At 50.8% G+C, this 23,134-nt stretch overlaps 1 protein-coding gene across 1 annotated transcript in view; it reads left to right on the forward strand.

Annotated features, from left to right (window-relative positions):
* WDR20 (WD repeat domain 20) overlaps window positions 1-11,296 on the forward strand; it is a 55,851-nt gene extending 44,555 nt beyond the window's left edge. The window contains 2 exon segments of the mRNA XM_046647218.1: window positions 4,930-6,189; window positions 8,819-11,296. Coding sequence (XP_046503174.1) covers window positions 4,930-6,189; window positions 8,819-8,884 — 1,326 coding nt within the window. The 3' untranslated portion in view covers window positions 8,885-11,296.
* Window positions 11,297-23,134: the final 11,838 nt, after the last annotated feature.

Below are 23,134 nucleotides of genomic sequence, written 5' to 3' on the forward strand. Positions count from 1 at the left end.
TAAAAATTATGAATGAGATAGTTTCCATGATTTTTCAAGTCTTCGGAATCCAGTGTGGGGGCCAGCCCCATGGCCGAGTGGTTAAGTTCACACACTTCGCTTCAGTGGCCCGGGCTTTTGCCAGTTCAGATCCTGGGCGTGGACATGGCACCGCTCATCAAGCCACACTGAAGCAGTGTCCCACATAGCAGAGCCAGAAGGACCTACAACTGGAATATACAACTATGTACTGGGGGGCTTTGGGGAGAAGAAGAAAAAAAAAAAGATGATTGGCAACAGATGTTAGGTCAGGTGCCAGTCTTTAAGGAAAAAAAAATCCAGTGTGTATTTTACGCCCAGAGCACATCTCACTTCAGACCAGTCACAGTTCAAGGGGGCTATATGGGATTGGGCAGTGCCCGGCTTCAGGGTCCCAGTCCCATTAACCTGGGACTTCAGGGCTCTTAACCTGAGACTTCAGGGCTCTGAGTCCCAGCTCACGATTCCAGACTTAATTCCCTGCCGCTACTCAGGTGCTGCGCACGTCCCCAGATCTGCCCTGACTCTTCTGTCCTGAGCCCTGGTTTGGCTGCCTCCCCGCCCCCAGCATAGGTCCCTTTATGCCCCTGCCTCTCTCTCAACTTCCCTGCCCCAGCTCTGCCCAGGAGCTCCTCACAGCAACGAGGGTTTTACCAAGGGGGTTTTTTCAACATACTCAGCCAGATCAAGGCCCCATTTGATATTAGAGTTGAGCCCAACAGGGAAATCCCATTACTTAACATTGAGCACTGAGTAAGACTGTGTACTGTTTTTACTAGACATTTTCTGGAACAAAAATGTGCCCTTATAGTACGTAATCTAGGCTGCATTCTTTGTTTTTATTGACTACAATGTTGCAGGTATTTGATTTAATTTGAAAGACAGGAGTAAAATGCTTTCTGTCCTCTTCCTTATTGGTAGACCCGAACCAGCTAATAACCTAGAGAAATTTAAATTCAATGATACTCTCCTTACTACGCCTCGAGTGTGCCTCCCACCCTGGCCTTGAGGTCTGAGGTTGGCTGATGCCATTCCTGGGAGCCTGTGTGAGTGGCCCTGGGCCTCATTGACGTCATTTGTCGGTGGCCCAGAAGACGGCAGGCTGGCTTTGGGGTCCCATGGGCCTCCGTGGGCATTTCATCTTGCCCCATCTGTTCCATGAGCGCTAGCCCCCTGATGTTTCTCTGGGTTGTCTAAGGCTTGCTTTGCTCCTGCCTCAGTGTCCTTGCTTGTTCCCTCTGCAAGGACGCTCTCCCCACATCCTCTTGGCCTGCTGTCTGCTGCCCTTTCAGTCTTTGCTCAGCTAGCTCTCGCTGCCTGAGAAGGAGGCCTTTCCAGGCCCTCCTATTTGAGATTGAAATGGCCATGTTGCCCTCCCTTGCAGCACTTGGTCTTCTCTCCCTGGTTTGTTTTTCTCCAGAGGATTCATTACCATCAGATCTTCTAAATTTCACTATCTTCTCATCCTGCTTGAATGTAAATTCCCTACAAGAAGGGATGTCTGTCTGTTTTAATCAGTGCTATCTATGTCAGTGCCTAGCATGTGGTGTGCATTCAATAAAGAATGAGTGGAGAGTGAGTGAGTGAATGGGAGTTCAGGCAAGTTTCTTGACCTCTCTGAGCCTCTGTTTCCTAGTGCGTAATGTGGCAATAATACTTCCCTTCCTATGGGGACTTGGGCACTCTTAGGTTGCTGATGGGAATATAAAGTGCTGTCTCCTTCATGAGAGGTAACATGGCAATATCTATCAAGATTATAAATGTGTATACTTCTGACCCAGCTATTCCACTGGGAACCCATCCTGCGAGTGTATTCAGACATGTGAAAACTGCTACATGTGCTGCAGGGTTATTCATAGCTATAGAAATGTCCATCTCTGGGGCACTTTTAAAATAAACTACAGTATATCCATATAATTAAATACTCTGCAGCTTTTGAACAGAATGAGGAATTTGTCTTTGTACCAGTACAGACAGATGTACAAGATGTGTTACCAAGTGAGAGAGCAGAGGTGCAAACAGTGCCTGGTGTGCTCTTTGGTATGAAGACAGGAGGGTGGATCGATTTGTATCCGTATTTGCCTTGTCCATGCACGAAGACACCCTGGGGAGATGAACGGGAGGCTATTAATAGGGCTCTGCGGATCTCAAGGGATCTGGGATGGAGGAAAGGGCTATGAGTGGGCCTCTCGACTTTCATATGAGATACGAATGTATTACCTATTCAAAGAAGTAAAGGCTTACCTTGCAGGGTTATTTTGAGGATTAGAGTGTGTGTGCAGACCGTCTTGCCCAGTGTCTGGCACACAGAGGAGATCCTCAGATTGGAAGTTAGTACTGCTGTCATCATGTGCCTGCCACACACCCCAGACCCAGCTGAGGCCCAGGTGCCCCCAGGTGCAGCGTATATTTTCCTTGCACGTGAGCACGGGACCTGGTGGGGAAACTGATGGTGCAGAACAAGTGAGAGAGCCTTTCCACATTCGAGTTGGATCCCTGGTCCTTTTATTCTTTCAGTTTGCAGTTACTTAAACTGGTGTGCCCAATTCACAGGTGCTGGAGTGTGACTGTGGTGTCTGCTTAGGTGCCTGGAAGGGGCACAGAGGATGGGTTCGGGTTTTTGTCCATAAGTTACATCCACGTGTCTACCTACAGTAGTCTCAGTGCACCTTTTTAGGAATGGTCTTTAAGTGTGTTTTGTCATCCCAGTAACATTTATTTTAATAATGGTGCTATAATTATTTGTCTTCATACCTTACAGTTGCAGAGCAATACTATTTTTATTTGACAGTATTAAAATTTTGAGTTCTAATGGAATTATTTTTGTTGTATCTTTTTAAGCCAAAAATAAAATTTCTCCTAACAGTAGTGCTGGAAGTTTTTATGTCTGTCCTTAAAGTTTTCCACGTGTGATAGAATAACAGTGGAGTGACCTTGGAGGAACTGAGCTTGGTTTGGTTGTGGTGAGGTGTGAGGTGCAGGAGTGGAGAGTCCAGTGCCAGGAGAAGTGCAGACCCTGGCTGCTGGCCTCAGTTAGCTTTTGCAGCCGCCTGACAAGGCCACCAATGGTGGGTGAGCCAGGGTGACTCCTAGACATTGGGCCAGCAGGCCAGTCACGTAGGTGGGATCGGGAATGCGGGAACAGCCTGGGCCCAGTGGGTGCAGCAAGGTCTGATGGTTGGGGGTGGGCCCCCAAAAACAGAAGTCCTGATCTGGCCTTGCAAGTTATCTGTGTAACCTCTTGCAGAAGAAATGGTTGAAGGTCTGATGGAAACCCTGCCTGAGTAGCACTGGGCTCTTAGGTTGTTGGCGTTGGCATAGATCAGGTCCCTTTCAAAGGTAGGTCACCAGCCAGGAAGAGAAAGAGTCAGGGAAAGAAACCATTGGCTGTGTCCCCAAGGCCAGCTTGCCGCATCTCTGTTAATTCAAGAGGGCTAGCTATGCCATCCTGTGGCTGTGAAATTGTGGAGCAATGAGCAGTGACACCTGCTGCTGAGTAACCTTTGCCCAGCCCACCGTCTGGAGCCCTGGGCCCTGCATGCTGTGCAGGATCAGGCTTCCTCTCTCCTCCCCAATTGAAGTCATTTCTTAGCCACCTGCCTTCTGGGGTCTTAATTTTCTGCAACAGCTTGCATGGTTCATTAATCTCTTCTTTGAAAAACCAAGTTTTCTCATTTTCTGTGATTTTCTGTGAAGACACACTGTGCACAGCGGAGACTCAGCAGCGCAAAGCTGACTAGGCAGAAGGCAGCCTGGTTCTCGGCGAGGTCCTCATCAGTGTGCCCCGTGCCCCTCTGAGGCTCTCGTCAGGGAGTCCCAGCCAGTTAAGTGAGGTGTTAGTCTGCCGGGCTCCTGAGGCACCCGCTTACTCAGGGGATGCTAGCGGGGGCTGTTGGGCAGTAGAAGTTTCTAAGAAGAACTTGGGAGTCTTGGGAACTTCTGGATGGTTTCTGGTGATGTGATTTTAGGAGCAGGCAGCTGGGAGAGGGGCACCCTTGTGGAAGCCACTGCGCCAGTGAGCCCGCGGCGAAGTCTGCAAGCAGGGAAGCGTGCTTGTTGTGCTTTTGGGTGGTTTTATTTGGGCCTTTGGTTCTTTTCATTTTAACGGCAAGACTCCTAATCTGTGCCTGTTAAAGAAACAGTTGGTCAGTGAACCAAAAATTAGCATGGAGTAGAGTGATGGTGATTAGGCACATGCTCCCAAGTTAATCACCTGTTTATTTCTTTAAACACCACATTGTTCCAAAGAAGATTTGGAAGAATTGCTTCTAAAGATACACACAGGACAGCGAATGTGAGTGAGGAAGTTTCAGTGAATCCAGGGCTGAGGTAGAGCCGGGGAAGTACGCGGCGACGTCCTGTGTGCTGCGGCCAGTGGCTGCACGTTGAGTCCTGACCATGGAGCAGCCAAAGCAGAGGGGCAGGTGTAGTTGGCACGTGACTTACGGTGACGATGAAATGCAGATAATCTGGGAGGCGCAGTGCTCCTGGCTGTGAGGACTGCGAGATTTTCCTGGGCTGCTCACAGAGAGGGTTCTGTGGGGAGGGCAGTGAATCACAGATTCAGACACTCCTAGCGTGAGAAATGAAGGTGCCCAAGGGCTGCCGCTCTCACCGCTGTGTCCCAGTACCTGGCACAGTGTCAGGCACACAGTGAGCTCTCAGCAGTATCTGTTGAATGACTGACTCCCTCAGTGAAAGCCAGTGGCCTGACACCCAGATGCCATTCTAGAAAGTAATTCTACAAGGGGCCAGAATGCTCTTCGCTGGCTTGTCTGACCACGGGCTAGGACGTGGAGTGCCTGGATGGACTCTTCCCTTCTCACCGAGAAGCAGACAAGTTTTCTTACTGGAAACGTAGACCTCTAAAACTTCTCCATTGTGATAACTTGTTCTCCTTTGTCTTCACAGAGACTAATAGACAAGTCACGAGTAACCTGTGTCAAATGGGTCCCCGGTTCGGAAAGCCTTTTTCTAGTAGCCCATTCAAGTGGGAACATGTACTTGTATAATGTGGAGCACACTTGTGGCACCACAGCCCCCCACTACCAGCTTCTGAAGCAGGGAGAGAGCTTTGCCGTGCACACTTGCAAGAGCAAATCCACGAGGAACCCTCTCCTTAAGTGGACGGTGGGCGAGGGGGCCCTCAACGAGTTTGCTTTCTCCCCAGATGGCAAGTTCTTGGCGTGCGTGAGCCAGGACGGGTTTCTGCGGGTGTTCAACTTTGACTCGGTGGAGCTGCATGGCACGATGAAAAGCTACTTTGGAGGCTTGCTGTGTGTGTGCTGGAGCCCGGACGGCAAGTACATTGTGACAGGTGGAGAGGACGACCTGGTAACAGTCTGGTCCTTTGTAGACTGCCGAGTGATAGCTAGAGGCCATGGGCACAAATCCTGGGTCAGTGTTGTGGCGTTTGATCCCTATACCACTAGTGTAGAAGAAAGCGACCCTATGGAGTTTAGCGGCAGTGACGAGGACTTCCAAGACCTTCTTCACTTTGGCAGAGATCGAGCGAACAGTACACAGTCCAGGCTGTCCAAACGGAACTCTACAGAGAGCCGCCCTGTCAGTGTTACATATCGGTTTGGCTCGGTGGGTCAGGACACGCAGCTCTGCTTATGGGACCTTACAGAAGACATCCTCTTCCCTCACCAACCCCTCTCGAGAGCAAGGACACACACAAATGTCATGAACGCCACGAGTCCTCCGGCCGGAAGCACTGGGAACAGTGTCACAACGCCCGGCAACTCTGCGCCCCCTCCTCTGCCACGGTCCAACAGCCTCCCACATTCCGCCGTCTCAAATGCCGGCAGCAAAAGCAGCGTCGCGGATGGGGCCATTGCTTCTGGGGTCAGCAAATTCGCAACACTCTCACTACATGACCGGAAGGACAGGCACCATGAGAAAGACCACAAGCGAAACCATAGCATGGGACACATTTCTAGCAAGAGCAGCGACAAACTGAACCTAGTTACTAAAACCAAAACGGACCCAGCTAAAACTTTGGGGACACCCCTGTGTCCTCGAATGGAAGACGTCCCCTTGTTAGAACCGCTCATCTGTAAAAAGATAGCACATGAACGGCTGACTGTGTTAATTTTTCTTGAAGACTGTATAGTCACTGCTTGTCAGGAGGGATTTATTTGCACATGGGGAAGGCCTGGTAAAGTGGTAAGTTTTAACCCTTAATGCTGCACCAGATCTAGAACTTGAATAGGTAGAGATTTTTTTTCTTGCGGGAGGGGTGGGGTGTACAATGAATGTGAATGACACTTCTTATTCTTAATGTAAATTGAAATGCATCAGAGCCATAATTTTGGATACTGCATGCCATGTAATTCTGAATCATTTGATAATTCACCTTAGAACGTTTAAAAAAATATAATCAAACTAATTGCCAGCCAAGTCAGTCACCCTCCTGGGAGTATATAGAGTCCCAAGGTTAGTGTTCCTGTATTAGACTATTTCGATTTTAGGAAAATCATGACAGTGGGGAAACAATGACTTTAAAATGCTAAAATTAAAATTTCTGCTTTAACTGGAATATTTTTGCTTAACTACTCAATTAGAATATTGTACACCTGATCTGAGTGTGTGTTCAGTATGGACAGCCATTAATTGTCATTTATAGTCCAATTTTTTATCTTAATCATAAAATGTTTAGGAATCTATGAAATTTAACTTTAGGAACAAAGCATTCAGCAGGGTTGATTGATATTATTTTTACATTGTTCTGGCAATCCACAGAAAGAGAAGAGCCTTAATTTTTAAAACCCATTTTAGTCATTTTATGACAATTAAAATTGTTTAATAAACATCTTTTTTCAAAGAAGCAGTTTGTAGCACTTTGATTGAGATTCTCTGCACTAAATGAACTATCTGTGTTACTCAGAGCCTGGACAGTTAACGTGAACTGCGGGCTGAGGACGCCGACAGCAGTTGTCAGAAGTGCCTCTTGCCACATAAGCCAAGATCTTTTATGTCCGATGAGCTTTGCTTATGTTTTTTTCCAACAAGGGAAAGGAGGTTTGGTTTTCTTTTGTTTTTTGTTTCTTGGGTTTTTTGTTCATAAAAGCACATGACTGTAGGCCCTGGGTGGACTCCTCTGCTTTGTTTTGTAAGGATTGATGGACTCCTCAGGGTTCAGAGTGCCTCCTGACCTTCTCTTGTTTGGGTTTTGATTTCCCGCCCAGAAGGGGAGCACAGGTGCAGGTGGCCCCCTTTCTCACCATTGGGTCACAGTCATGATTCCGGGATCATTCTTGGGCCAGGGATGCTGGCCTAGCCCTTGGGCTCTGTCCTCAGTGGCTCCCACTCAGAGCACCTCAGCCTGGGGCTCTGGTGGCCTGTGGCTGCCCAAGGAGAGGTGCTGTGGGAACTCCCTCTGCGCGGGGACACCGGCTGCTGCCGTGGGAAACTGTGGTGTTTGATTCTGATTCCTCATGATCCTTACCAGCTGTGGGAGAAGTTTCAAATTCCAGTTTTCACAATGCATGAGATGGTTCCTTGAGCTGTACATTTTATGTCAAGATAATGATTATCTTATTTGTTAACTTATTTTGGTCATTTAGATTTGTTTTTCTGTTTTGCACACCTTTGTAATTAAATATAGACGTACTTATCATTTACACTGGTTTGAGTAGTGAATGTGATTCAGCAAAGTGAAGACCTGGAGCCTTTCACTTCTCTGCAGGGTAAGATTGGTTGATGGAGCACCAGCTCTGGGTGCTCTTAATGCAGCCCTCCTAGGAAGGCCAGGCCACATCCCAGGCCTGCTTCCCGCTTCTGCACGTGTCATGGCTGGATCCCTTCACTCCGTACCCACCGTGCTCCGTAATGCGAGCAGTTTCTGTTAGCTGTGATAGCAGTGGCAGTGTTCTACAATGTGAGAACCAGGCGGCCTTCCAGGTGCACCTCCCACCCCCCTACCCCGGCATTGTGGTCCATGGGAATGTTAATGTCCTGTTTACCTTTAAGATATGATCCTTTGTTCCTAAATGTTAACTGATCTAAGGTAGCCAACACAGCCATCCTTGTGGACTGTTTCAAGTTTGGAGGCTAAATTGGGCTATCAGATGGAGAGATTAGTAACCAACACTCCATGTGCATTTTGATGTCCCTGCATAGTTTTAGCAATTCCGTTTCAAATGCTTCTGAGGCAGTGAGTATGCAGTTTCAAAATTCAGGATTTTGTGTTTGGCTTAAGCCAAGAGTGGCTAATTCCAGGTAAGTAACCTTTGTGGGGAAGCTTACCTGACCTTTCAGTTCTGAGTGCATTGCTCATTGCATTGCCGTGGACTCGCTCCTGTGGGGCTGGCACTTGAGCAACTGGGCGCTTCCTGGTTCCTTCCACCCTTTAGCATCCTCAGCTGCGCTGGCTGTGATAAAGGAGGGATTGCTCTGGTGCACTCACAGGGTGACTTACCTAGAAGGCAGCCTGTTGATGGGAAGGTGGGGGTGGAGAGGCAGAAGGAGGATATTAATTGTTTCCTTAAAAAGCAAGTTCTGGAATGTGCTAATAGAAGCCTGTGGTGTCTCTCCTCTACCACCCCTACCCCCGCCCCCACCTCCCATTTTAAAAACCATAGTCATGTCACAGTTTAGGATTTGGGGCTTGGTCACCATCTTGTTCTTCCAGTATCTACTGGTGAGTGTATCCTTAATGTCTGTCTAGTACCCTGTCTGGGGTCCCCTTGCTGGGGTCAGGTGCTGGGGAGGGGCAGCATGGCCCGGCCCCTGGCTCGGCCCAGGCTGCTCCCGTCTGCTGTGCCCTCTGACGCCTGCCCCCTTTCTTTGACAGCCAGCAGAGCACTTCTCCTGCAGTCAGGAGGACAGAATGCAAGGTGTTCTCCAAGACCAGGACTAAAGTTGCCGGCAGCTTGAGAAGAGGGCACTGGAGAGGGGCGGGCGGGCTCTTCGCCTCCTCCCGCCGATTGGCTTCTGACCAATGGCTCCTGCAGACCTGGGATGGGGGGGAGGTGGGGAGCCTCAGGGGGCCCTGAATTCAGCTGTGTGAGGCACGGTGCCACCGAGGGACATCAGGGGAGCGTTTTTATAGTTTTCTCACCAAACTTTGAGCTTCCTCATTGAAATTTTTTGAAGTTTTTCAGCTTAAACATTATCCTGAGCAAGAATATCTTTTCTAACCTAACTTCTGGAATAAAACAGCTGTTGGCAGGAGGAGGCTGTTACTACTCGGTCAGCACAACTTTTCTGTCATGCACTGAAGTGCATTGATGAAAAGCACAGACAGAAATAAAGTACATACGTGGTGGCACTCAAGTCCCACTCCCTCCCAGCGAGAGCACCTTGGCCTGTGGCCTGCGTGCAGCGACGGACGCCCTCAGAAGGCACAGCCAAGCACTGACGGTCCTCTCTGCCTGCCCTGCTCTGGCTTGCCTCTCTTAAACCTTCCGGGAAGTCCGGAAGCCGGGATTGTGCTGCGACGTTGGTGAGCAGCTTCTCGGCGCGCTGCCCCGCTCCAGTCCTACTCTGAGCCTTCCTCTTACTTGGGCAGGGGAATTAACAGTCCCCCAGAGGGCTGGAGAAGAAGCCTTTGGAAAACCTTGCCTTTGCAAAAGCAAATGTGTAAGAGGGAGTAGGCAGACTCTTTAAAAATAACCAGTAACTTTGGGTTCTAAATTTACTTACACAGTGGTAAAGAATCTTAATTTTGGTTTTTGTGCTGATTGAACCTTCCAGCATTTTTGAAGTGTTCTCTGAGCCATTGGCTTGGGACTAGGGATAAATGCCTTATGATAGAGAAATGGAGGAGTGGAGGATAAACAGAAATAAGCTATAACAAAAATTATTGTCTCAGACATTCAGAAACTATGAAGAACAAAATGTGGTGAAACTTTACCAGTTTTTATGGGTGTGTACACATGTCCCAGGTGGGACTCAATATTCTGCTCCACTGTTTGCCTTAACACCCACATCCTGGCTGGCCAATAGCCAGGCAGCCACTTCTCGATTCCTCCACTTCCTGTGGTGCATCTTGAATTTTTAAGATATGGTCAAGTATTGAATTTGTGCTGACATTGGTGAAGCTGTTTTACCTGATGTCTGCACCTGTGTACAAGGTTCTCGCCACCTCTTGCCCGGGAAGGAGATGTTTGATTTCTTTGTTGAGGAAGCTCAAAGTGTGAGGGGGAAAAGCCAGAGGGGCGGCGGTGGGGCAGGGGGGCTGGAGGGGGAATCCTTTGGAAACCCCAGTGCCACGTTTGGTGTGTCTGCCCGTCTGAGGAAGACCTAGAAGCGGAGTCCGACTGTGGCTTTTGCAGGGCAGATGCTCAGAGCGCAGCATCCCATCTGGTGCGTGAGGGACTGGCGCAGGGCACCCGCCGCCCGTGTGGGTGCGCGAGGAGAAGCGTCTGGCCTCTGATCAACTGTCCCATTGTCCGTTGTTCTGGGCGTGTCCACTGATGGCTTTCCTTCTGCAGCAGGGAGCCTCTGCATGCGTTGTAGGCCTGAAAAGGAACCCGGAGATGCTCCCGTCCTGGGAGCACGGTGGGGAGCAATCGGCAAGACCCTCTCCTTGTCCGGAGCCTGCCCGTCACATGGGGCTGCTCGGGACTGTCCTCTGTTCAGGTCACCGGGGGCTCAGCTCCACGACCCCAGTGATGGCCAACAGGAGCAGACAGCAGTCTGGGGAAAGTGAAGCCCAGGGCTCACAGTGGAAAAGCACTTGTATTGAGCTGTTACCCTTGAAACCCAAAGCGCAAGTTCAAAGCTGTATGAAATGCCCCTCCAGGGGAGGGAACTGTCCCACTGGTGGTGACTCTTTATTCATTGCTGCATCTGTTACATGAACTTCGTGTCATAGTTAAATTGCTGTCTCAAAAGTATAACAAAAATTTTCTGCGTTTTTAATTTCTGTATTCCTAAGTTTATTAAAGGTTGCTATATTAGGTGACACTGTATAAAATTGTATGAATATTTACCTTTAGTGAAAATCAAAAGTAAAATTCATATGTATTTCCTTTTTTACATTTTCAGCTAATTTCTTGATAACTTGAATAAATTTCAAAAGAGCCTTCCTAACATGAAATGTTGGTAAATTAAGTTCTTAACTGTTGCAATAATTTTGGGAGCTTTAATAGCAGGATTGTTACTTTATAATTTTAAGAAAATCATATTTCTGTTTCACTGCCTTGGTTTTTAGTTGTTCCCTCGTCACTGTCACAGCCAGAGACTTACTACACACCTGATATTGAAGTACTTTGGGGTTGTCCTCTGTATACTGACATTAAATAAACATGTGTGAATGAATTGTAAATGTAGATAATTTTCAATCTCAGCTTTAAAAAATCTCAGTGAACTAAAAAAGAAAAGCTTTTAAATGCTGTACAATTAAGGGCCTCGTTATTGTTTATAGAACAAATAGCCACAGGAATTGCTACCTCTTATTACCGATTCTGAGTTTCTCCTAATTAGAAATCTACTAAATGTGATGTTTGTTCTGAGTATCAAAGGTATTAATTGTTTTCGGTGACCCTCATCCACTCTGAATCCAGTGTGGAGAAGGGCTGCTGACTGACAGTGCAGCCGAGCTGTGTAAAGGTTCTGTTTAATGAGAATGCTGACATTCTGAAGTTGTCCTGGGCTGGGTGCTGGCTTTGGTGAGCACAGACTCAGTATCCTGGCTGCTGGGCATCCAGCATCCTGTCCAGCCACCAGCCAGCAGCTGGGAGAGTGGAGGAGAAGCTGGCAGGCTGCTATAGGAGCTCTTTTCCTGGGGAGATTCATTGTTTTCCTAGTCATAATCTTAAACAGTTTGCTTGAGGCTTTGCAATTGCTCTTGAGGTTGTCCTGCCTTAGACACCAGGCCCTTGGGCTCCAGGGCAGAAAGGTCAGTGGGAGACAGTCCGTTTAGGGTGGGAAGAGTTAGTGATTTATATTGTCCTACAGCTGCATCCCGGAGTGCTTCAAGGCAAGAATTCCGGGCCTAGACCTCAGACCCCGCAGAGGCCTCACGTGAGGGTAAACATGTGAGCTGGCCCAGGGAGAGCCCCTTCTCAGGCCCTGCTGCCCCCAGTTAACTGTCATCTCCGTGCTGTTTTGTGAGACATGTGGGCCTGGAGCCTGGGGCTAGCAAGGCCTCTGGAAGCTCCCTCCTGGCTGTCTCTCCTTGGTGGTCGGCCTGCCACACAACCATCTCCGGAGGGTGGTCTCCAGACCCCCCCCCCCCCCGACCGTGCTGTCCTGATCCTCCGGGGCTGAGGCGGGTGCGATCTTGCTTTCGGCTCGGAGCTGCCAAAGCAGAAAAGACAGTCAGATGTTCTGCCCTCAGTGACCTGCTGCCTCAGGAGCAGTACATGCTTTTTCCTCAGTATTGAGTAGATTTTAAGCCCCACCCCAGGTTGACAGCAGGTTTAAAAAAAACACAATATTTTCCTCTTTTAAAAATAGCTAGTCACTCTTGGAAAATAGTTCAGTCTTCCACGTGTGGCTGTCTGTGGAAAGAAACAGTCGCTTTTGGACCAGTGGGTCTCTTGAAAGGGACAGAACGTTTAGGGACACTCGGCCCCCACCTTGAGTGTTGGTGGTCTCTAAATGAGCCTTTTGTTTTGAGTGGGGCTAATGTGGGTAAAATCCTCCGCCAGTGGCTCAAGCTGGAAAGAGGGGTCCCCTCCTCCTGTCGCACAGAGCAGGGGGCAGATCTCAGAGCCGCAGTCGGTCACCCGGAAGTGAGAGGGCCTGAAGGTGCCGGGCGGGCGCTTCTTTCCGTGCACGGTTCTCAGAGGAGCCCTCACCTGGTTGTGCCCTAAGAAGTCTTGTTCCCAGATACCTGAAAAGAGCATGATGGTTTTCTCTGGGTGGCTTTTCTCTTTAGAGACCAGGTTGAGTGGCCTCATTGGGGAAGTGAGCCACCTTCAGTGTGACCTGTCATTGGGCAGGTCGAGGCTGGCAAAGGGACATGGTCAGCTGCCCAGCAGGAGCCACGGTCCTAGGTCCAGGACCTGGGGCAGGGAGGGGTGCAGATGCTCAGGGAATGGCCCCAGGGAAGCTCCCGTGGAGTGGGCACTCTCCCCTCCAAGCCCACATTTAGGGACCGAGGCTGTGATCCACCCACTTTGTAAACCTCATTTCATCTGGGGACTTGGGCGTCACGTGCCTTAGAGTGAAATGGTGGCTGCTCTGGCCGGGGTTTCTTTGGTTCTCTGTGCAGTGCTCTGGGTAGTGCGAGTAATGGGATTCTCATGGATGGAAGTGTATCCAGAGCGAGCAGTGTTCCTGGAGCAAGTTACCCTGGTGGTACTTCTCATCGTTTTCGTAGCATCTCTAAAAGGGCATCACTTTACAAAAAATATTTACCTCTTCATTTCAGACTGGGATAGAGAGTGCTGGGAGCACCTGGCGTGGAGCCTCGGACTAGAGCCTCAGGGTAACTGTGCTGGGGAAGGTGCTGGGCCCCAGAGGCCCACCTTCCATGGGAGGCCGATCCAGGGGACCTCTGCAGCCCTCACCCCTCGCAGCCAGCGCTGAGCTCCTCTCAGGGCACTTTTCTGCATGACCTCGAGAGAGAAGCTGTGGTCGTCTGCAGTAAAACCTGTCCCGGGGTGGTGTGCTTGTCATTTTTGTTTGGGGTGGGGAGGGTGACATTGAGAGAGTCAAATGACCAGGCTTTAAATAACGCCAGGGGGATGACTCTGTGAATTCACATGCAGCCCAAACTTGCTGACCTCATCCTACAACTACCCCCTGGAGGTCCTGAGGTCTCCAGCATTTACGGGCCAGTCAGAGGTGGCTGGGGTCAGATGGGGAGGCTGGCAGTGGGCCCGCCAGGACTTCAGGACAGGCCTTTCTTGGAAGTGGGGCTCTGTGACCACCCCTTCCCCCGTGTCTTTTCTTGCTGTCAGAAGCTGTGATCTCAGTAGCAGCCACCAGCACAGACATGTTCCTTTGTTGTAAATTGTTTTTTAACCAAAATTATTTTGCCGGTACATTCTTGTGAAACAAGCCTTAATTCTATTAGCTTAGTATTATAATCAAACCCAAACTAAGAGCTGGAGTATTTCATCACTTAATTTTCAAATGAAATTTCCAGCAGGAATGAAATGGCAACTCTGGTGGGAACAGAACGGCTTATTAGATATTAGATTCAAGAATTGTCACTGTTCCTGTAATGGGCTTCCTCCCTGGGGGGCTAATAAGACATTATGCAGATTCTCGGCTGAAGACGTCTTTTGCTTGATAGATACTTGGAAAGCTCTAGTCGCCAGCTGCCCGCTGTCTGGGGGACAGAGCAGCAGTTCCCGCGCTGCTGGGCGCGACTGCAGAACAGCAAGGTCGTCTCGTCGGGCCTTCTCCATGGACCGGGAAGAGTGAGCAAGGAGGATGCCGTAAAACAGCGTGCCCGCCCTCAGGGGCCGGCCGGCCGGCTGGGGCAGCGCGGCCTGTGGGCTTGACGCGGCTGGCAGGTAGGGGGCAGGTCCTCCACGCTGAAAAGTGTGCCCCACACTGTCCTTACGTTAAGATGTCCAGCTGGGCGTCCTCTTCAGAGTAGCCTGGCGTCTTTGATGGAGGCCTGTAAGTGTGTCTTCTCCATCTTTCTCTTTCATCACGCAATAACCTTTAAACTGAAGCGCAGGCTTATAGAAATAAGGTGACGTTTCACATTTAATTTTCTTTTGAGTGGCGGTGTTTTCCCCATGCCTCCATTGTCCATAATAGCAAAGTGATTCCGTCTCCAAGAAGTGAGCACGTGTCAGGTCTACACACCACTGACCATAACAAGGCCCGACGGGGTCCTGGCCTGCGTGCTGGGTGCTGGAAGAGTGCCGAGCTGCCCCTGACCTGAGGCCCCTTCCCTGCTTTCCCAGGGAGCGCTAGTCTTGGGCTGCGCTTTCCCCACCCGCTGCCGACCTCTGAAGGCCTCACCAAGTCTGCTTGTTTCAGACTCCGCCCCAGGAAGGTCCCAAACCCACAAACCACACCTGCAAACGCGAGGAAACACCTGCGCTCTGGAGCGCGGGCCCACGGGCCCTCAGCGGGTGTGCTGGGTCAGTGCTGGAGAACTGGAGGTCGAGCCCCCCGGGCCTTGTTGCACTGTCCCATCCGCTTCTCTCTGCTTTAGTAGAGGGGCTCCTCGACCGAGCGCCCCGGGCTCCTCTTGGGCTTTTCACCCATGGCCAGGCCTACCTAACATCCCAGGCTGCCTCCCGGCTCAGTGCCCAAGGATCAGGACCCCGGGTGTGGAGCCCAGGGGCATATTACTGCACAACGTCCATTCTAAAGTAATCATTCACCAGGGTTGGCATCAAAACCCTGTTAAGTAGAACCCCCGGTTCCCAGGACGTGGTAATTGAGGGTTCATGTGAGTATGGACTGTGGTAGCTGAAAGGAGGAGGGTTACTTGTTAGATGACCTTCAAGATCTCTTTTGAACCTGGGCCTCATGGACAGTGGGACAGCAGGGGGAGTTCTACTTGGCTCCCTGCTGCTGTCACAACTGGGATTAGGGCTTTAGCCAACAGAAACTGGAGAATGAGTGCATTAATTTTGTGAAGATGCAGGGTTGGGGGGCCGGCCCTGTGGCCCAGTGGCTAAGTTCAGCGTGCTCTGCTTTGGCGGCCCAGGTTCAGTTTCTGGACGTGGACTATACCACCCATCGGCGGCCACGCTATGGCGGCCCACATAGAAAATATAGGACGACTGGCACAGATTTAGCTCAGGGGGAATCTTCTTCAGCAGAAAACAAAAGAGAGAGAGAGAGAGTTGGGGTCCTCCTGCAGCCCCTGAGGAATGGCTGGCTTTTCAGGCCTGGGGAAATGGTCAGCCAGCAGAGGCTGAATGTCCCCACTGACATCAGGACCCAGGAAGCCAGTTCCCATGCCATCTCTGTGCCTTAGCCCCTGCCCTCCCACGGGACTGGAAGAAAAGGGGCTTGAGTCCTCCAGGGGTGTCACAGAACAGAAGAAAGTCTAAGGCAGGGGAGGGGTTGAGGTGGCATGGCCAGACCTGAGCTGTCCATGGCAGCCACGAGCCACCTGTGGCCACTGAACGCTAGAAATGAGGCCGGTCCAAATCAAGCTGTGCTATACAGCGTGCCTCAGAGGCTTCACACACAAAAGAATGAAAAATATGTCAATAATTCTTACATTGATCACATGGTGAAATGCTAATATGGAATATATTGGGGTACATATTAAAATAAATTTCACCTGGCTTTAAATTGTTACATGTGCTACTAGAATTTTAAGTTTCACAGGTGGCTTGCCTTATCCTTGTGTTGGGCACCACTGGTCTGGATCCCACCTTCCCTGATCGGGGGAGGGGAGTGCCTTTCTTAGAAAGAGCATCCTTAGTGTTCATGCAGCTGCGGCCAGCGCTCTGGCTCTCTGAAGTGCTGCAAAGGCGGGGGAGGCAGACCCTGTGGGTTGAGAGGGAGGCCTTGTGAGGGGGTTCCTCTGCGTCTCTGTCCCCAGGCTGGATCACGGTTTTCCCTTTGCAGGGAGGAGCAGAGTCCTGTTCTCTTGTTTGAGAAGGGGGACCTCTTCATTTTGTAGATTTGACACTGTTCCTGGACATCCCATAGCTCAAGGAAACCACTTCTTTCATCGGAGTCACCGTAAACCCTCTTGGGGCCTGTCTGACGGTGAAGGTAGACATTCTCACGTTCAAGTTCTCCACTCCAGACGTGCGCGGGCCTCGTGGGCCCGGCCGAGGCTCAGCAGAGGGCGCTGCTGGGAGAAGGGTTCGCCGGTCTCCGCTGGCCCGCGCTCGCCACCTAATCCCCGAGGCAGGAAACAGCTGTCCTCCCTCTGTGGGCCGGCCGAGCGGGCGCCGCGCTTCACAGAGCTCTCCTCTCCCCCGCGCAGCTGGGCGGCCAGAGCCGTCGCCTCCTGCTGTCTAGACTTCATCCTGAGGTCTGGGGGTCTGTGTGAGGAGTGTGGAGCGTGCTCTTGGGCAGAGCGATCAGAACAGGGTTGTGTTCCTTTGCAGGAGTAACTCCTGGATCCGGGGAAAAGAGCTCCTATAGACTCAGCAGGGGTCAGTGGCTACGTTCCATTTGCTCTTTGCTTCCTGTTCTTGTCTAGACTAACAGATTTCAGTTTTAAGGTAAGAAACTGGAGATAAAGTGACAGAGTGGGGCAGCACGCTTCCCAGCTTCCCTCCAACAGGGTGTAGGCAGAGCTGAAGGTCAATTTCAGATTGTCACCCCTCATTTGTGTCCACACAAGTCCAATATGTGAAAATGCAGCAGTTTGCTTAAAGGCTTGTGTGTAAACAGTACTAACCAACTGAAGCATTTTTCAGGACAGCCTAAGAATAAGCTTGTGTTCAGAGAACTGAAAATTCATAGCTTTAATGTTGCACTATTGTAACCTTAAAATTATTCTTAATAGATGAATGCCAAACTATCATGTAAGAACATGCATCCCAATAATAAATGCAAAGAAATGTAAGAGCTCTTAAACCCTCTCAGGTCCACCTGAGCTCACCGTGTATTGCAGAAATCAGTGGGGTCCCCGCGCCGCTCAGGAGCACCCGGAAGGGACAGATACCACCTCCTACTGGTGCAGGGAGCGGATCAGCTCCAACACCGGGTCCCAAGTCCGTCGCACCCGAGGGCATGGCCTGGATCCTCCTTTTTTCTATCTGCTGGGCCCTGTACGCTGGCGCTGAAGTGCGTGTGAGGGCACTACGGGCCTCACCTGCAGCCTGTGGGGGAGGCATGAACGGCCCCCTGGGCGGTGCCCCCGCTTTGGGCCGAGGGCGTCCCAAAGAACCCGGGCCCTGAGAGACCACTGTCTCCCCCAGGCCCACCCCACCCGCAGTCTTACACCCGAGCAGGGGCCGAGTTCAGTGGATTCAGTGAGTTAGGAATGTCATGCAATGATCTGGATAGGATTCAAATAGATGAAAATGGAGGATCTGGTAAAACACTGGCTTCCAAACCGACAGCAGTCTAATTTGGATCGTGTGAAACGGCTGGGAAAGGATGAGTGTGACTCTCTCGCTGCCCAGTGTTTTGCTGGATTAATGTAAACTGCTTTGTTTGCAGGGTTTATTGTCATCCCAAAACCAGGCCAATTCTCCAGGTGGAACTGTAGTGTAGCGACCCCTCTACTGCTCGAAAATTCTCACCCCGACACGGTCTTGAGGGAGTGACGACAACGGAGCCATGAGCTGCGCTTCAGCCACGAGCGTCAGACACTCGCAGGAGGCAGGTGTCAGCCGGAGCCGTGTGCGCACGGCGTCCTCCTCCGCTCACCCAAAGAAGTTGTCTCCATTTTTAAATCATTCTTTTGGGGCTGCAGTAAAAAATAAGAAATGAGATTTTTCTTGCTTTTTACTCTACGACTTAATGTAATTAAAATCTCATATATATATATAGATAGATATGTAAATGTGTGTGTGTAAAAAAACATATATATAGTGTAAAATAAAATATTTCTTGGACAAGAAATTCCCTTAAATTCAACTGTTATAAATAGTACTTCACTCTGTCTGTTTTTGCACTGGTTTTTTATACCTTAGGTCAGAAGACCACCTAGAATGCACTCATAAAGAAAGTTGTTACTTTCTGAACTAAACATGTAATTCAGAAAGAGATGCTGCAATCCTAGATTTTTAAAAGTTGTTTGCACTTAAAATAGTTTAATGCTGTTAGAAAATTACTTTGACTATGGGTATAATGGCCCTCCAAGGTGTGGAGTGAAGATGCCCTTTTTAATCTGTTAACATTTATTTTAATACTGTTGTTTCCAATGCAGTCAACTCTGTATTATATGTATAAATAATGTAATTCTGCTATTGGGGGAAATGGTTACTTCACTAGTAATTTTCATCAATTAAGAGTGATATTTCTAATTCACAAAGAAAATATTAAAACTATCTTGAATATATCGTTTGCTTATCTTCTGTTAAACTGGCTTTTTTTTTTTTTTTTGAGGAAGATTAGCCCTGAGCTAACTACTGCCAGTCCTCCTCTTTTTGCTGAGGAAGCCTGGCCCTGAGCTAACATCGTGCCCATCTTCCTCTACTTTATATGTGCTTTATACCACAGCATGGTGTGCCAAGCGGTGCCATGTCCGCACCCGGGATCCGAACCGGCGAACCCCGGGCTGCCGAGAAGCGGAACGTGCGAACTTAACCACTGCGCAACCGGGCCGGCCCAAACTGGCTCAATTTTTAATGTAATTTTTTGTTGAATTAAATGTTTAGTATGGAATTTTTTCATCCTTTTTACACCACGTTCCTTGAAGCCCTCTCCATCAGTCACGGTCCATTTTAAGACAGACTATTCAAACCGTGGCTCATCTGGAGAGTTCTTTGGCCCTGCACAGTCTCCCTGACCGTGGCCATCGCTCACGGTCTCCCCCACCGTGGCCACCCTCACAGGCAGCTGCGCACAGCCGGCGCCTGCAGCGAGTGTTTTCCGTACAGCTTCAAGTCCACCAGCGCCTCTCTTGCCATTGAAAGCCTGTGACCACGCACAACCCGGTCTCCAAGGTGAGTATGAACGTGCTTTGTTAATGACACAGTGACATGAAATGGCTAATGAAATGATGACGGGGGGTTTTACTTGGTTGAAACCAGTTCACGAGCAACTTGGGACGCAGGTCACTTCCACACCTGCTTGTAGGCCCTCAGGTTACCAGAATCATAACAATGGCAATCCTCCACAGGTGGACCTTTTGAAGGTGCTTTTATTTGGTGAGCTTCAAACTATGAACTGTCGGAAACACATTTCTCTGATCACATTAAATTTGGGGCATGTCTAACTGATCTTAAGCTAGAAAAGATGAGTACACACCTTTCCACTCGGAAGTGCCAGATGCTTGTGGAGCCCGTCACAGGGATGTGCGCTACAGTGGGCGCCTTCTGGAGAGGTGAATACTACACAATACTAAGACACCTGGGCATTTTAAGTCAAAGTGATATATCAGAATTTATGTATCATATACTTTCCAAATGACCATATTGGGTCCAGCCCGGTGGCGCAGCAGTTAAGTTTGTGCATTCCACTTCAGTGGCCCGGGGTTTGCCAGTTTGGACCCCGGGCACGGACATGGTACTGCTTGGCACGCCATGCTGTGGTAGGCGTCCCACATATAAAGTAGAGGAAGATGGGCACAGATGTTAGCTCAGGGCCAGTCTTCCTCAGCAAAAAGAGGAGGATTGGCGACAGATGTTAGCTCAGGGCTAATCTTCCTCAAGAAAAAGTCCTTCATGTTAAAGTATTACTATGTTTCAGATAGTTGGATATTTGGTATTTCCGTCATCTCAGTCAAAGCACTGGTTTCTAGGTGCCGTCAGTTACACAGGAAACCCACTCATAGGTTCAAAAGACCTACAAGGAAGCCACGAATATTTCTGGAGATCAGAAAGGGCTGCCCTTGAACATCAAGTCTAGAATTCTTGATTTTGTGATCCTTCTGGTTCGTCTTTTTCTGTGTACTTCTTGTGTATTTGTAGGAAACAGCAGGTGAATCTGCTTGGCACCAGGATATCAATTATGTGTGTTAAAATTCAAGCACGGTCAGTCAGATGGCTCTTGGGCTCTGGAATGCAGCTTGCAGTCGATCATCGCTGTACAGAAGCTGTCACACGCGTCCCAGTCTGCTGTCGATGCGTCAGTCCTAGGGACGAATCTGTACTTTTATGGCTCGATTCCTAAGATTGGTCCCTGGCCCAGTGGTCCAAGATAGCTTCCAAAACCAAAGTGCCTTGTGCTGCTCCCCATCCCTGCCACCAGCACGGACGCGCAGCACTCAGCAGCCAGGCCGGCCTCCATGCCCTCACTCAGAAGCCACAGAAGGAGGCGGAAGTCGGCTCAGCTCCCCTGGTACAATTTTCCTTTGCTTTTACTTCCTGCTGTGAGCTTTCTTACATGTTTGGAGTTGGCGAGTGCGTGCTGCTGCGTGGGGACGGGTCTGAGGGAAGCCGAGAGGAGGCAGGCAATCCAGGGAATGGAGTCGCGCTCAGCTCTGGGCCCCTGTGGCGAGCTTGCTGGCTGGTGCTGTAGCCTGGCCAAAGGAAACAGGCAGCGCGCCCAGGGGTGCCCTCACTACCAGGGGATGGCAGGGCCCAGGTCACTTGGGAGGCATTGCCTCCGCTTTTCTACTCTGTGAGCAGGTTTCCAAAGTTAACGTGCCGTCAGAGTTGGAAGCCTTGGACCGAGAGGTCCGCCCACTGCCTCTGCCCACACCACCCCCAGACCCCATCTCAGCGTGGGGACAGTCGGCCCAGCGCATCCGCCCCAGACGTCCTCCTGGGCTGTGATAGGAGGGCTCAGTGCAGAAGGGTGGGCACCAGGCACTCGGCAGGTGCTCAGCAATGTGGAATGAGTGAATCTGGGTGGCAGTGGAGGAGGTGGGAGACTCCAGCCCCACTTCCCTCTGGAGTTCTGTGGCCAAAACTCAGGTGCTTCAGAAGCCATTTACTAGTGTCGCCCGGAAAGGCTGAAATGGCCTTGCTGCCTTTCTTCACAATCTTTCCAATCTGGAAGGGGCAGAGACCCTGCCAGGGCTCTGGCAGCAGGCCAGGGTGGCCTCCTGTGCCCTCTAAGCCCTGGCCAGCACCTGCCCGTTGCTGGGCCCACAGACAGGGTAGAGAGAGAGCCAGGAGTGATTTTGGCTGCCCCAGTGACTGGCTCCCCTGCTGGGAGCTGGACGGGGAGGGGGCGGGGGGGGGGGGGCCGGTAGCAAGCTCCTAGCAATGCAGGAAGCCCCAGGGTGGCCAATGGCTGTTCCTGCTCCCAATCTGCAGGAAAGTGGGTTTGCCCTCGTGAAGCTGATGTGGAGCCCCGCTGGGGGCTCCGCCATGGAGGCAGGTGTGCAGTGACCCGGGCCAGCTCCGCCTGCTGCGGGGCTCGCTGGAGCTGGGCTGTGGTCTCCTGCTTGTCTGCCCAGCCGGGAGGCCCCACTCTGGCTGCGCCTGATGTGCCAGACCCGACGCTGCTTCAGAGAACTTGATTCCAGAGACCAAGTCAAAACAAAAAGGGCCTCATTTTCTGGACAGGTCGTGTCCCTCAAGGGCCTGGCCTGCCCCAGAGAGCCCCCACTTGCTGCCTTGCCACAGGAAGGGACAAGTTTGCTTTCTCAAAAAGGTATGCAAAGAACTTTAAAGATGTTCCCTTCAAATTTTATAAAGGGAGCAACAGTTTTCCTAAAGACACAAACACTTGTCAGTCCTTAGAGGTGCCCTAACTCAGAGCCAGTCCTCGAGGACAGCAGCGTGCCCTCTGAGCCGCCGCCTCCGTGGGGCTGGCTTCTCCAGCAGCCTCCCCCGCCGGGCTCAGAGTGTGCGCTCACCGCCTTGCGGGTCCCTCTCTGCACCCGTCTCCTCTGGCCATCTGTCTCGCCGGTCCCTCCTGCTGCTGGGCCGCAGCACCAGCTGTGTTGGTAAAACTTTCAGCTTCCATGTGGCTGAGAACTCTCAGGTCCTCTGCAGAGGCAGAACAGCACCCTTCCTGCCCCCCAACAGCACTGCCACAATGGGGCGTCCCTGAAGGCCCTCAAACGGGTTAGAGAGAAAGCTCCTTCCAACCCCTCCCCATGTGCACGCAGCTCTGAATGCCACCTAAGCTTCATTTCTGGTCTGGAACTTGCCCTTCCTGGGCTCCTTGCTCCCTCATGGCCCATACCCACAGGGTCTCCACCCGACGCGACCTCCGTGCTCACAGCCCCTCTCTCTACCCCGGCCTGTAAAATACTGGCTCCAGCCTGCCCCTCCTGTGGCTGCCACATCCACCCCACCACAGCCCAGCTGTCCTGTCACTCCTGGTTCTGCTTCACCCCTTGCTGGGTGGGCTGGAGGTGATGGCCACTGGAGAGCATGTGGAAGGGTGTCACATATCTGTCTTAAAAGAAGGAACAAGAAGACTAAGAACTAACCTGCGAAAGTGCTTTTTTTTTAAACACTGTAAGTTTGAGAAGATGAGAAAAAGCAGGAACACTCAGTTATCAGGTTACATTCCAAGACAAAAAGGGGCTTCAGAGGGTTTCTTTCCTCGGCCTGGCAGCCTGGCCACTGCCTGCCCTGCTCTCTCCAGCACCACTGCTGCCTCCAGCGTTCCCATGCCACCCCCACAAGGAAAGAGGCTTCTCTCTGTGCCCAAGCTACCGTGGGGGCCCCGGAGACAAAGCTCAGGGCACCCCCAGGCC

The sequence above is a fragment of the Equus quagga genome, chromosome 20 (genome assembly GCF_021613505.1).
Source record: "Equus quagga isolate Etosha38 chromosome 20, UCLA_HA_Equagga_1.0, whole genome shotgun sequence".
In the NCBI taxonomy this organism is placed as follows: domain Eukaryota; kingdom Metazoa; phylum Chordata; class Mammalia; order Perissodactyla; family Equidae; genus Equus; species Equus quagga.